Source organism: Hypanus sabinus, chromosome 4, assembly GCF_030144855.1.
Source record: "Hypanus sabinus isolate sHypSab1 chromosome 4, sHypSab1.hap1, whole genome shotgun sequence".
In the NCBI taxonomy this organism is placed as follows: domain Eukaryota; kingdom Metazoa; phylum Chordata; class Chondrichthyes; order Myliobatiformes; family Dasyatidae; genus Hypanus; species Hypanus sabinus.
The window spans coordinates 43,009,418-43,024,208 of record NC_082709.1 but is presented as its reverse complement, the minus strand read 5'-3'; the positions used below and the strand labels follow the sequence as shown (position 1 = coordinate 43,024,208).

The window sequence follows — 14,791 nt, the reverse complement described above, 5'->3', positions numbered from 1 at the left end:
TGGCTGTGACAACCTTAACGAATCTTAAGGTGATTAAATAATCACGTGTCAGGTGATTAAATGGAGCTGGTCTATTTGCTATGTTTGCATGGGAAAATGTGGGGAGAGGAGTGAAGGCTGGATTGTGGAAATGAGAGAGAGTGATCTAATAAATATCAATGCTGGTTAGGCAGAAGATTAAACAAAGGAAACTTGAGTGTGATTCTGGGTTGGGGAGAGAGGATATGTGAGGGAGAAATTATTGAGTTAAATCATTACATTTTTGATAGATTTTTAAAAAAACGGTCTTTTCTAATATTGCTAGTTGCTGAGGAACTGATATTCTGTAGCTAGTGACAGTTTATAGGTAGTTATCCAGCAGTACATAATGGTCACTAGGAGGAATGTTTTACTTCGGTTGTCATGGTTGCCAAGGTAGGTAAATGCAACATAAAGTTGTACTTTGGTGTGAATTAGAAATGTTAGAGAAGGTTTTACATAAGCCAAAAAGAAACACTTTACTGAAATAAGATTTGTCTAATTATGAGTACAGTACTTGATCTTGAATGCAAAAGAAGATGAGCATGGAAATTGGATTTCAACTTCCTTTCATGCATGAAACATAGCAATGTCAACCCCAGGAAAAATATAGTGAAATTGCCCTAAAATGTATTAAAAACAATGTGTGGCTTGAACAATTTTATGGTGTGTGCATTAAAATGGGACTTCTAGTGTTCCTGACGGGAACTGTATGATAACTTTGCAAATTATGCTTCTTTGCTACGCTGATCACTGGAAAGGGAGTCAGACCTTTTCGGAACTTCCCCCTTGGCAGGTAATGGCGTAACTACATAATGGTAACTGCAACTGATAATGCAGGGATGGACTGGGTTTGCAGGTACCTCATTCAAATGCCCTGGTTGAGTACACTGATGTGTGTAAGGTGTGAAATTCACAATGCAGTATTGAGGAGATTTGGATCTAAGTGCCTGGTTCTTCTAATTGGAAAGCAATTTTATTTTTGCCATCTCTTTCTGCCATGGTTTCTTTCTTATTTAACTTTGACTTCTACATGAAATTTCACTGAAAAATCTTGTGTATTACCTTAGGATATTCATTGCTTTAATCCCCATTAGGCTCAAGGGATGTTTCATTAACTGACAGAAAATAGGATTTTTCTTAAAGGACCAAGTAAAAGCCTTTAACAGCACTAGGCAAGGTTGGAATAGACACATTGTCTTTAAAATGTTCTCCTTTAGGAGTATTTTTTAACATATTTTTCTTGCAGCACTTCCTGAGGTTCATCTTAACCCTGACCTTATTCTGCTCCACTTATTCTTGCTACTGTTGGAATTACAAGGATGAGCCTCCATGTTATAAATCATGTTCTAAACTCTGGATTTTAGGGCAAATGGCAGAACCGTTCAGCTGTGCTTCCACTGGTGAAGTAGATTTTTTTTGAAGTTTTACCTGGAATTACAAAACCATAGTATCCCATTACTTTGTCTTTGTGGTGGGGGTGTGGGGGGACAAGGTTATTTGCATCTGACGTGTGTTCTTTTATTGGTTAATTACTTATTGAATGCACTTAATTTAGTTTTGCTTAATTTTCATTTTTAGGGATCAGGGAGATGGGAACCATGGGCTGAATCATTGAATTCTGTTCCTCCCATTCCAAAGGATGTAGAATTCAATGAAATTATAGTACCAACCAAGGATACAGTTCGTTACATGCAACTGATGAAACTTTTGACAACAAATCAGAAGCCTTCAATATTTGTGGGTCCAACTGGAACAGGGAAAAGTGTCTATATCATTGTAAGTTCATTATAGTTCATACTTTAAAAGGAAGTTAATCAGTTGAAGCACTTAGTAAATTATTTTGAGCTGTTGCTAATAACCTTAAGATGAAAGCATAAAATTCATTTTTGTTAGAAAAGGTTATTATTGGGTCATAGTCATGCTTTTAAAGGAAATTAAGCTTCAGTTGCTTCATTGGAAAGGAGAGGAGAAGTGCAGTCCTGTGGGCAATTAAGCCATCAACAAAGAATTGTAAATGCTCACACAACTAATTTGTTTTGGATGAATATATATAAAATTAACAACAATGTTTATAGATAGAGGAAATCCTGGGAACGTAGAGTAATTGCTACTGGCAGTCAGGACAGACACTGGCTTCAAATACAGAGGAAACTGGACAGGGTTAAGTAGTAAATACGTTGAAACTAGTTACTCAAATCTCTTCCATATAATATCTAACAGTTTTAAAAATATATTTTAACAGCAGATCTTAGCAGTTCTCAGATAGCTGTGCATAGTCAACAATAATAAAGCCATAGTATTTAACTGGGCCATTTCTATTCTTGTATGTATTTTTGAATTCATAAAATAACAAAATTTTACAGAATAGAGATGGGGGTCTTTTGACCCATTTAAACTTGTTTTAACGCTTGGGAATTGTCATCTGACTAGTCACACTCTCCTGCTCTTCCTTGACACATCTGCAGTTTTTCTACACCTCTCAAATGCTTACTTATAATGCCTTTTGAAAATTATTAAACCTGCTTTCCTGTACTCATACTGAAAGTTTCAAATTGTATTAATTAGTTGTGTTTAAAAATTAATCTTCATCTCCTCACTGCTTGTTTTGCCATTCTTTGTCCTCTTGTTCTGGTTCATCTCTCAATGGATAAACTTCTCCTTAAGCATCTTGACAGAGTACATAATGTTTTTGAACACTTTCATCAAATTACCTTAACTCTGGACTGCTACTATAATGCATACATTAAGTTTTACAAGACATGCTAACAGTATTTGCTTGTCATTACCAATCAAAATTGAAGCACGTTGACATCCGAAGAATCAAAAGAAAATGGCAATACTTTTGGCAAAGCATTTCAACTGTTACTTATTCCCTTAAGCTAAAATCATTAAATTAATTAATGGTTTGTAATTTTTTCAGGATTTCCTGTTACATCATCTGAACAAAGACATTTACACGCCATTGCTGATTAACTTTTCAGCTCAAACCACTGCGGCTCAGACTCAGAATATTATCATGTCTAAACTGGACAAAAGAAGAAAAGGAGTTTTTGGTCCCCCTTTAGGCAAAAAAATGGTACTGCATTAAAATATTATCACATTTACAAATTATCTAACAACAGTAGTAAATTGCAGAATTTTTGATGAATTTATAAAGTCCTTTTGCAGGTATTTTTATCACACTCAAAGTGACATGCCAAAATCAAAAACAGGTATATAGAAAAAGTTGCTGTTAACGTTTTATGCTTGTTTCTCTGACTGCAGTATATGGAATAAGGAGTCATGTGTGAACGTAAGGTGTTGGCTGCTCTGTGCAGTGATGAAAAGAAGTTTGTTTACCCAGTGTAGTAAATCTTTGAAACTGATGCATTGAGTTACTTACTGGAGCTGCTTGGAGGTGGATTACCTATGAATTGTGACTAAGTATGTATCTCAGAGCTCCATTGTTACTGAAGCTAGGGATTGAGAGCATGGATAGTGATGATGAGGGAACACCAAAAGTGAAATTTGCCTTTGCTTTTTAGAAACAAGTTCAGGATTATTGTCACTTCATGAGGCTTTCAAGTAATGAAGCAGGATGATTTCACATTCTCAGCACAGACTGCCACTGTGGCCAGTACTACTGTTTTTGATTAACTTATTTGTGTTAGAAAATTGAGAGTTCCATCGGTCACTGGTCTTAAGCATAACGTGTATAGAGAAAACTGTCTATAATTTCTTATATATATATTTATAGGCTATCCAGTGGCATTTAGTGATAAGGTTTTAGTTCAGATTCCTTCCATTTACTCATCAGAATAAGATACTACATGATGGATGTTCTTTGTGAAAGTTTTTACAAGTTGCTTTTCATGGTAATTCTATGCTTTTTTTCAGGTTGTATTTGTGGATGATGTGAACATGCCACAGCGAGAAGTCTATGGTGCTCAGCCACCAGTTGAACTTCTCCGTCAGTGGTTAGATCATAGGAACTGGTATGATTTAAAGGACTGCAGTATGATTAAACTTGTGGACATACAAATTATATGTGCAATGGGACCACCTGGTGAGTTAATGTCAGGATATAGGTGTTCCAGGGGTATTGAACAGTACAGGCCCCTTGGCCTATGATGTTATGCTGATGTTTTAACATACTCCAAGCTCAAACCAACCCTTCTTTCCCACATAGTCCTCCACTTTTCTTTAATCCATGTACCTATCTAAGAATCACTTAAATGTCGCTAATATATCTGTCGCTACCACCACCCGCAGCAGTCCATTCCATTCATTTGGCACTTTCTGTGAAAAGAAAAGCCTGCTTTTGATATCCCCCCATACTTTCCTCCAATCACTTAACAAATATGTCCTTTTGTATTAGCTATTGTTTTAGCTGAAACCAGATTTGATTAGGGAACTTAAAATAAAGGAACCCTTTGGAGGCAGTGGTGATAATGTAATAGAATTCTCATGTGTTTGAAAGGAAGAAGCTAGAATCAGATATATAGGAGTTACAGTTGAGTAACGTGAACTATAGAGGCAAGAGAGAGGAGCTGACCAAAGTTGATTGGGGGTATGTTGGCAGGGATAACAATAGAGTTTTGAGGGGTCATTTGGGAGATTCAGGATCAGTTCATCCCAAAGTAGAAGAAGCATTCTAAAGAGGGTATAAGAAGAGGATGTTTCCAATAGTGGAGAGTCCAGGACCAGAGGGCACAGCCTTGGAATGAAAGGGTGTCCTTATATGACAAAGGTGAGGAGGAATCTCTTTAGCCAAAGGTAGTGAATCTGTGGAATTCATCATCACAGATGGCTGTAGAGACCAAATCATTGGGTAAACATTTAAAGTGGAGGCTGATGGGTTCTTGATTTTGTGGATGTCAAAAGTTATGGGGAAAAGGCAGGTGAATGAGGTTAAGAGGGAATAATAAATTAACTATGATCAATGGTGCTAAGATCTGATGTGCTGAATCGCCTAATTCTGCTCCTATGTCTTATGGTCTTATGGAAATTGGTTAGAAGAATGTTATTGGTTTAATCTGAAAAATCTGGACTAACATTGATTAATTATTGGGTGTCATTACCAACTATAGAGGAATAATTTTTGCAGCAGTAAACCAAAACTGGAAAGTCCAAGGTTAAAAGCATATCTCCATAGGCAATTTGCTCAAGTTCTGGTCTTGCTCAAAGAGAAACGTAGTGTTTAAATTTTCATACATACAGAATATGAAATATGTGGCAAGGAGACAAATAGATGGCACTGTATTACCCTTGAGGAGATGATAGTTTGTTTTTCTTTTGAAGTTCAGGAATTCACTTGGTAAAAATATTCCCATACGGTTTTAAGACATACTGTAGATTGTGCTGCATCATGTATGCCTGAACTATTATAATGTATTGTCTAGATAGGAAACATATAGTTACCGATATGTTGCTATGCTTGATAGCCATGTAGTTTATGATAGTGGAGGCTGTGAGTAAGATCAGCCACATTGTATATGCTAGACTGAAGAGATCCTGCAGGTGCTGGAAATTGTGTGCAACACAGTACACATGATAGAGTAGTACCAGAGCGGGTAACTGAGTGCATATCATGCAAACTGGTTTATCCCCGGTGATGTAAAGTTTTTTTTTTGTGTGTACTAGAGCTGTGCTCCTCCAGGAAAAGCCAAAATATCCAATCTCATTTCTGATTTGTGCTTTAAATATGATGGAAAAGTATTTGGAGTCAAGCATGACTTAATCCCTACATCACAATATAAGATGTATTCACTTTGAAGATGGGGTGTGCGGTGGTACCTACCTGTACCTTCAATTATCCCTTCAACTGTACCTTGTTATGCACTGATACTTCTCTAACTGGTTGGCCTTTGAGGATAAATTTAAATGGAATCATCTTGTACATTAGTTAATTCACCGTATAATCCCAGAATGATCACGGCATGAAAAGTTTGGAGTGTAATTAAATTAATCTCACACCTTGTCCTTTCTCAATATTCTTACAATTTTGTTCCTTTTGAATACTTACCAGGTTCATGCAGTTTTGATATGTCTCCACTCTGGCCACTGGAATGCATTCCACATCCTAATCAAATGTTGCACAAAATAGTATTTCCTTGCAGCACTTCTGGTTCTCCTATCAATAAGATTCAGACAATGGCCCTTGCCTTTTGCCACTTTTGCCTATAAGAAAATTTTTTGTCAATGTCTTCATGACCTTAAATACCCTGACAAAATTCTTCATTTTCAAGGAGAGCAACACCAACTTCACCTGCAAAAGTTACTCATCCCATGAATTATTTTAGATTGTCATTTCTCAGTTTGTCAGTCATTTAAATTTAGATGGCATTTGTCAGTAAGCAAGGGCAGCAACACCCCCATCATAATTATTCACAACACCGTTGCTCCATAAGGCTGTGAAATCAGTCCCCAGACTACGTTATCTGTACAGTCGTGATTGAGTGGCTAGCTTCTGGCCTAATTTGCAGATGATACCACTGTACTTGGCCAAATCTCAAATAATGATCATTCGGAGTACAGTTAGGAGATAGAGTCTAGTCATATGGTGTCATGACCACAAGCTTTGCTCAATGACAACCCAACAAAAGAGCTAGACATTGACTTCAGCAAAGGGGGCAGTTAAGACCATAAAGTATAGCAGGAGAATTAGGCTATTTAGCCCATCGAGTCTTCTCTGCCATTTCATCATGGCTGATCCAATTTTTCTCTCAGCCCCAATTTTCTACTTTCTTCCCATGTGCCTTCATGCCCTGACCAATCAAGAATATATCAACCTCTGCCTTAAATATACTTAAAAACTTGACTTCCACAGCTATCTGTAACAAAGAATTCCACACAATCACCACTCTCTAGCTAAAGAAATACCTCCTTATCTCTGAGGCTGCGTCCCCTAGTCTTAGACACTCCCACCATCCTTTCCACATCCAGTCTATGAAGACCTTTCACCATTCAACAGGTTTCAATTAGGTCACCTCTCATTCTTCTGAATTCTTGTGAATACAGGCCTAGGCCCATCAAATGCTCTTTATATGACAAGTCATTCAATCCTTGAATCATTTTCATGAATCTCCTTTGAACCCTCTCCAGTATTAGTGCACTTTTTCTAAGATAAGGGGCCCAAAACTGCTCACAATAACCTAAGTGAGGCTTCACCATTGCTTTATAAAGTCTCAACATGACATCCTTACTTTTATCTTCAAGTCCTCTTGAAATGGATTGCATTTTCCTTCCTCATCACAGACTCAACCTGCAAATTAACCTTTAGGGAATACTGTACAAGGATTTCCAAGTCCCTTCCCATTTAAGTTCTTTGTATTTTCTGTTCATTTAAAAAATAGTCAACCCTTTCATTTCTTCTACCAAAGTGCATGACCATGCACTTTCTGACTCTGTATTCCATCTGCCATTTCTTTGCCCATTCTCCAAATCTGTCTAAGTCCTTCTGTGGCCTCTCTACTTTCTCAAAACTACCTGCCCTCCACCTATCTAAATACTGTCTCCAAACTTTGCAACAAAGCCATCAATTCCATCATCCAAATCATTGTCATATAATACACAAAGAATTGGTCCCAACACAGACCCCTGTGGAACACCACTAGTCACTGACAGCCAGTCAGAAAAGGCTCCCTGTATTCCCACTCTTTCCTCCTGCCAATCAGCCACTGCTTTATCCATGCTAGAATCTTTCCTGTAATACCATAGGCTCATGACTTGTTAAGCACCTCATGCGTGGCACCTTGCCAAAGGCCTTCTGAAAATCCAAGTACACAATATCAACCGATTCCCCTTTGTCTATTCTGCTTAGATATTTCTTCAAAGAATTCCAACAGATCTGTCAGGCAAGATTTTCCCTTGAGGAAACCATGCTGACTATGGGCTACTTTATCACGTGCATCCAAATACCCTGAGACTTCATCCTTAATAATTGACTCCAACATCTTCCCAACCACTGAGGTCAGACTAGCTGGCCTATAGTTTCCTTTCTTCTGCCTCTGTCCCTTTTTGAAGAGTGGAGTGCCATTTGTAATTTTTCAGTCTTCCTGAACCATTCCAGAATTTAGTGATTCTTGAAAGATTATTACTAATGTCTCCACAATCCTTACAGCCACCTCTTTCAGAACTCTGGAGTGTACACCATCTGGTCCAGGTGACTTATCCACCTTCAGCCCTTCAGTTTCCCAAGATCCTTCTCTCTAGTTATGGTAACTTCACACATTTCATGCCTCCTGACACCTGGAACATCCATCATACTGCTAATGTATTCCACAGTGAAGATTGATGCAAAATACTTATTCAGCTAGTCCACCATGTCATTGTTCCCCCACTACTACCTCTCCAGCATAATTTTCCAGCAGTTTAATATCCACTTTTGCCTCTGTTTTACACTTCATATATCTGAAGAAACTTTAGCTATCCTCATATAATATCGTTGGCTAGATTACTTTCATATTCCATCTTTACCTTTTTAATGACTTTTTTAATTGCCTTCTTTTCATTTTTAAAAGCTTCCCAGTCCTCTAACTTTCCACTCATTTTTGCTGTATTATATGCCCTCTCTTTGGCGTTTATGTTGGCTTTGACTTCTCTTGTAGGCCACGGTTCTGTCATCTTGCCTTTAGAATACAACTTCCTCTTTGGGATGATGTATCCTGAGCCTTCTGAATTGCTGCCATAAACTCCAGCCATTGCTGTTCTAAAATTATTCCTGTCAGTATTCGCTTCCAATCAGTTCTGGCCAACTCCTCTCTCATAGCTCTGTAATTCCCTTCACTCCATTGTAATACTTGTACAACTCCCTTTAGCTTCTCCTTCTCAAATTTCAGGATGAATCCAATCAAATGATCACTTGCCCTGAAGGACTCTTTTACCTTAAGGTCACTAAATCAATTCTGGTTCATTGCACAGCACCCAATTCAGATTAGCTGATCCCCTCGTGGGCTGAACGATGAGCTGCTCTAAAAAGCCATTTTGTAGGCACTCTAGAAATGCACTCTCCTGTAATCCAGCAGCAATCTGATTTTCCCAATCTAACTGCATATTGAGGTCCGTCATGGTATTGTAATAGTGCCCTTTTGGCATGCATTTTCTACCTGCCATTGTAATTTGTTGGCCACATCCTTACCACAGTTTGGGGAGAGGGGGGTCTGCACAATTCCCACCTATGTGGACCACGACTTTCAGCTTTTATCCACCCACTTAAGAATGCTGAGGACTCAATCCAAGATGTCCTGGATCCTGACACCTGGGAGGCTTCATACCAAATGGCAATCTGGTTCTCGCCCACAAAACCTCCTGTCTATTCCCCTAACGAATCCCCTGTCACCACAACATGCCTCTTATTCCTCCTTCCCTTCTGACTCACAGAGGCAAACTCAGTGCCAGAAACCCACCACTGTGACTTTCCTCTTTTAGGCCAACCCCACCCCCCTCCCCCAGACAGTATCCAAAGTGGTATACCAGTTGTTCAGGGAATGGCCACAGGGATACTCTGCACTGGCTCCTTAACCCCTTTCCCCTTTTGACTGTCACCCATTTCCTGTGTCCTGCACCTTGGATGTAAATACCTCTATATATGTCCTATCTCTCACCCAGTCAGCTTCCTGAATGATCTGGACTTCATCCAGTTCCAGCACCAATTCCCTAATGCAGAATGTTAGAAGCTGCCACTGGATGCACTTCTCACAGTTGTAGTTGTCAGGGACACTGGAGGTCTCCCTGCCTTCCCACATCCCACAAGAGGAGCATTCCACTATCTTGTCTGGCATCTCTACTGTCCTACCTGAGCAGATGTAAAGAAGGGAAGGAAAGAAGTACTTTGTGCTTTTCTTTACTTTGCTTTCGCTGACTGAAGACTCTCTTCATGGTAGCCTTGAAGAGCTTAAACCACAAGATCACCACTTTGACTCTGTCCAATCGGACAACGGCCGCTGCGCTTGCTCCTTCATTGCTTTAATTTGTTCTTGCTAATCAATCCCAAATGCAGATTAGTCACTGGTCAAAGCTCTTTGTTGCTGTAGAAACTGACTGCTGCCTTTTGTACTCGGGCCGGACCTGATTGAAGTCCCCTCCTCTCAAAACATCCGATGTCTGGATTAGCCGCTGGTCAAAGCACTTTTTCACACACTCCTGTTTACACCAAAGGTATGGAGGTTGGGAAGGTTGAAAGCTTCCATGTTCCTAGGAGTGAACATCAACAATAGCCTGTCCAGATTCAATCACATAGTTGGTCTTTTCAGGAAAACTTAACAGTGCTTCTGCTTCCTCAGGGGGTTAAAGGAATTTGGCATGTCCCCTTTGACTCTCACTATATTTATTCATGCACCATCCTATCAGGATGCATAATGTTAGAGTTGTGGACACGGCCAACATTCTTGGAAACCAACCTCCACTTTCATGGAAAATGTCTATACTTCTTGCCATTCTGGTAAAGCAGCCAAAGTATTCAGAGACCTCACCCACCCTCTCTTCATCTCCCATTACATAGGAGATACAACAGGCTGAAAGTATGTACCTCCAGACCCAAGGAAAACTCCTTTCCTGCTGTAACAGTATTGAGTAGTCCCCAAGAACAATAAAATGGACTCTACCTCACTATGGCATTTTACATGTTATTGTCTGGCTGAATTAAACTTTCTTTGTAACTGTAACACATATTCTTCATTCTGTTATTGTTTTCCATTGTATTAACTTGATGCACTATTACCATGAAGTTATCTGCATGGTCAGTTTGCAAAACTGATTTTTCACTGTACCTCGGTGCAGGTAAACCAATTTACCTGTATTGCCATTCATGGATCCTGGATAATTTTATAACAATTTCTCTATCTTTCATTGAGCTTTGCAGAGATGTCATTAGATCCTTCTGTCCTTCTATCCCCTTCAGAACTGATTCTCAGATTTACATTATTCTTCTCCATTCTTCCTACCAAATGATAACACTTTTATCAACATTAAATTAACTCTATCACCCATTTGCCCATTCCACTGACCTGTCTGGATTATTATGAAGTTCATGATATTGCCAGGTTTTAAGTCACGTGCAGTATAGAAATTATGCCCTGTACACCTGGTTCTAAGTTATTAATGTTCATTAAGAAAAACCAGATCCATAGCACAGGTTGAGTACTCCTTATCCAAAATGCTTGGAACGGGAAGTGTTTTGGATTTCAGACTTTTTTGCGATTTTGGAATATTTAATGAGATATAGCTTAGAATTGCCATCATTTCTGACTCTGTGTGCTTCTGGTAAGCAGTCTTTGTCTTACAGTTGTTTAACATACACGTACTTACAGTAAAAAATTATTACATACCACTGATATAATGACTATATAATGTGTACAGAATAACAAAAACAGCAAATTAGCCTTGGGAGAATACCTGAATTAGCTGTTGAACAACAAATAACAAAGGTGGGCTTTCAGTCTTCACGTGTGTTTTGATTAAAAGATTACAGTAGTTTGATTAAAGTATTTGTATTGTGCTGTTTTTGGTGGTTTTATAATAACAATCAGCAAAATAGACTTGTTCTGGTGTTAGATTTTCATCAGCAACAATCTTCAAAAACTCATCAATAGTTTCTCTGCTGGTTAATGATCAACAAACACATTATCAGCACAAATATTTGCAAGTTTAATGCTGTGCTTTTTGTTAAACTTCTGCAACCAGCTTGCTGAATATTCACAATTACTTTCAATTTTCGGCTTGTCGTGATTGATCTTTGCTTCTTTCATGATCAGTAGACCATTAAGCGGCATAGTTCACTCAAAACACTGATGAATACATTCTTTCAATATACAATTGAGATTTTTTTTGCAGTATTTTTCTATTTTTCATTAACTTCTGTTCATTACATATGTGAGGTCACTTCTGAGGACTGTGGTGTGCAGAGACCTATGGATCACGCAGGAATCTTCCCAGCACATTGTGGAATCTTCATCTCAGTGCTCAAAAAAATTTGTATTTCAGAGGTTTCCACATTTTGGATTTTCAGATAAGGGGTACTCAACCTTTACCAGCCTCTGAGGAATTTCATTGTACATCTCACTACTGGTCAAAAAAAAGTTATTTACTTTCTTTTGTTGCAGACTGATTTTTGTTGCATCTCTCTTCATTCCGTGGTCTTCAGTCTTAATGACAGACTTGTGATTTAATCAGACTTTCACAATTCATATAAACTACATTAACTCACTATTTCTTAAAAGTTCTTTACAAAGTAAGTTAAACAAGTTTATCTTAAACAAATCAATGATAGCATTTTCTAATTAATCTACATTTGTCTAGGTGACTGTAATTTATTGTTTTTACATCTTTCTCATTACTGGGCTCATTTATGTCTATGTACTTTTTTTGAGCAAATGGGGACTTCCTATTTTCCACTCATAGAGCATCCAGTCTAGTATGGCAACTATGTTCTGCAGGTTAGTATTTGACCTGCTCAGTTAGTTCTGGTGCTGCTGAATCTCTCTTGGTGATGAATCTTAGAGTCATCCATCCATTCTGTGGCCTTATTACCCTGAGCACCTTTCTCAAATAATGGCCAAAAAGGCAAATTACCAATTCAGCACAAAATGATTGGAAGTTGGTAGCAATCGACCTCCTTTGACTATAGTTAACCTGATGCTTTGATATTTCATGATGTCTGGGAAGCATTTTTTGTTGGTGATTGTGAGAGAGAGATGTACTGCTGCACTTCAGGGGAAAATGAATGTCAGAGGTACCTGGACTGATTGTAATGTAGACAGATGGATTAAGGTACAGTATGTGGATGATGAGTGGCACTCTGCAGTTGACTTAATAAGATCGTAATACCAACAGCACACATTTATCCCGAACAAAATATAAGTGTAAGAGAGCCCGTATAACCACAGATATGTTGCGATCCTCTTGTCACCCTTTTGTGTTACAGTTGGGTTTGCTTCCATTCCACACACCATTAGTATACCAGGTTTGCACAGAACTGGCAGTCAACGTAACTAAGATGAAAGGGCTGATTGTGGACTTCAGGAAGAGTAAGACAAAGGAGCACACAACAATCCTCAGAGAGGGATCAGGAGTAGAGAGAGTGAGCAGCTTCAAGTTCCTGGGTGTCGAGATCTCTGAGGATCTAACTTGATCCCAACATATTGATGTAGTCATAAAGAAGGCAAGACAGTGGCTATACTTTCTAGGATTTGAAGAGATTTGGCATGTCAACAAATACACTCAAATACTTCTATAGTTGTACCATGGAGAGCATTCTGACAGCCTGCATCACTGTCTGGTATGGAGGGGCTATTGCAGAGGACCGAAAGAAGCTGCAGAAGGTTGTAAATCTAGTCAGTTCCATCTTGGGTACTAGCCTACAAAGTACCGAGGACACCTTTAGGGAGCAGTGTCTCAGAAAGGCAGCGTCCAATATTATGGACCTCCAGCACCCTGGGCATGCCCTTTTCTCACTGTTACCATCAGGTAAGAGGTACAGAAGCCTGAAGGTACACACTCAGCGATTCAGGAACAGCTTCTTTCCCTCCACCATCAAATTCCTAAATGGACATTGGACACGCTCTCACTTTTTAAAAAATATACAGTATTTCTGTTTTTGCACATTTTAACAAATCTATTCAATATATGTAATTGATTTACTTGTTTATTTATTATTATGTTTTATTTTATTCATTATTATTATTTTTTACTCTGTCTGCTAGATTATGTATTGCATTGAACTGCTGCTGCTAAGTTAACAAATTTCACGTCACATACCAGTGATAACAAACCTGATTCTGATTCTGATTCTGAACTGGCAAACCATGTCTGTGGATAAGAAAGTCATCTTCTGGAAAACTTTGTATCAAGTGAAAAGGGACATTCAGCAAAATCCCAGAAAAGTAGTCTAAGTTATCACCCTTGTTATATTAGTATGAATTTTTCAGTGTTATTAATTAAATGATTTTCTCCTTAGGTGGTGGTCGAAACCCAATTACACCACGATTCATGAGGCACTTTAACACTGTGACTATTAACGAGTTTGATGACAAGACTATGTATGTCATTTTCTCTCGGATCCTTAACTGGCAGTTTCTCATAAGGTATGTTATGCTATTTTAAGGCTTAAATCTTGAAATGTTATTTACACTTGTGCTAATTGCATTTATCGTTTTGGAAGCCTGGTCTGTTTTTAACTGCCAAGCAGGAATCTTGTGTGATCTTTCACCTAGTTCATAATATCCCTGTTTAGTTCTCATAATTGCTTTTTCTGTTTGATATGTCCGAAGTGTATTATATTGTAGCTTCTTATTAACAAGTTGTCTTTGTTTCTCTTCTGTCATATATCTTTGAGATTCTTTTTCTATTTATTTTTTGTGGTGTAATATATATTTGATGTAAAAAGTTATATTGTACTAATCTTAGTCGAACATTTATTGTATTTGTCATACTGTCAAGACATAATCTTGATCAACTTGTTTCATCAATTTTAATATTCAAATCAGTTTCCCATTTTTGTCTTGGCTTATGAATTCCTTGTTTAATTGCCTGTTTTTGAATCAAATTATACATACCAGAAATAAATCTTTTAATTTTTCCTTTATGAATTAAAGTTTCTATTTCATTAGGTTTTGGCAATAACATTGTTTGACTCAGTTTATCTCTTGAATAAGTCCTTAATTGGAAATAACAGAAAAGAGTGTTATTTGATAATTTATATTTATTCTTTAATTGGTCAAATGACATTAATATACCTCCTTCAAAACAGTCTCCTATATATCTAATCCCTTTGTGAAACCAGTTATATAAAAGT

The 14,791-nt window shown here is 38.0% G+C and overlaps 1 protein-coding gene across 1 annotated transcript in view; it reads left to right on the top strand.

The window, feature by feature from the left end:
* Window positions 1-14,791, top strand: part of dnah7 (dynein, axonemal, heavy chain 7) — a 269,206-nt gene that overhangs the window by 113,278 nt on the left and 141,137 nt on the right. The window contains exons 35-38 of the mRNA XM_059966905.1: window positions 1,600-1,797; window positions 2,942-3,097; window positions 3,898-4,066; window positions 13,955-14,081. Of these exons, the coding sequence (XP_059822888.1) occupies window positions 1,600-1,797; window positions 2,942-3,097; window positions 3,898-4,066; window positions 13,955-14,081 (650 nt within the window). The remainder of the gene's footprint in view (window positions 1-1,599; window positions 1,798-2,941; window positions 3,098-3,897; window positions 4,067-13,954; window positions 14,082-14,791) is intronic.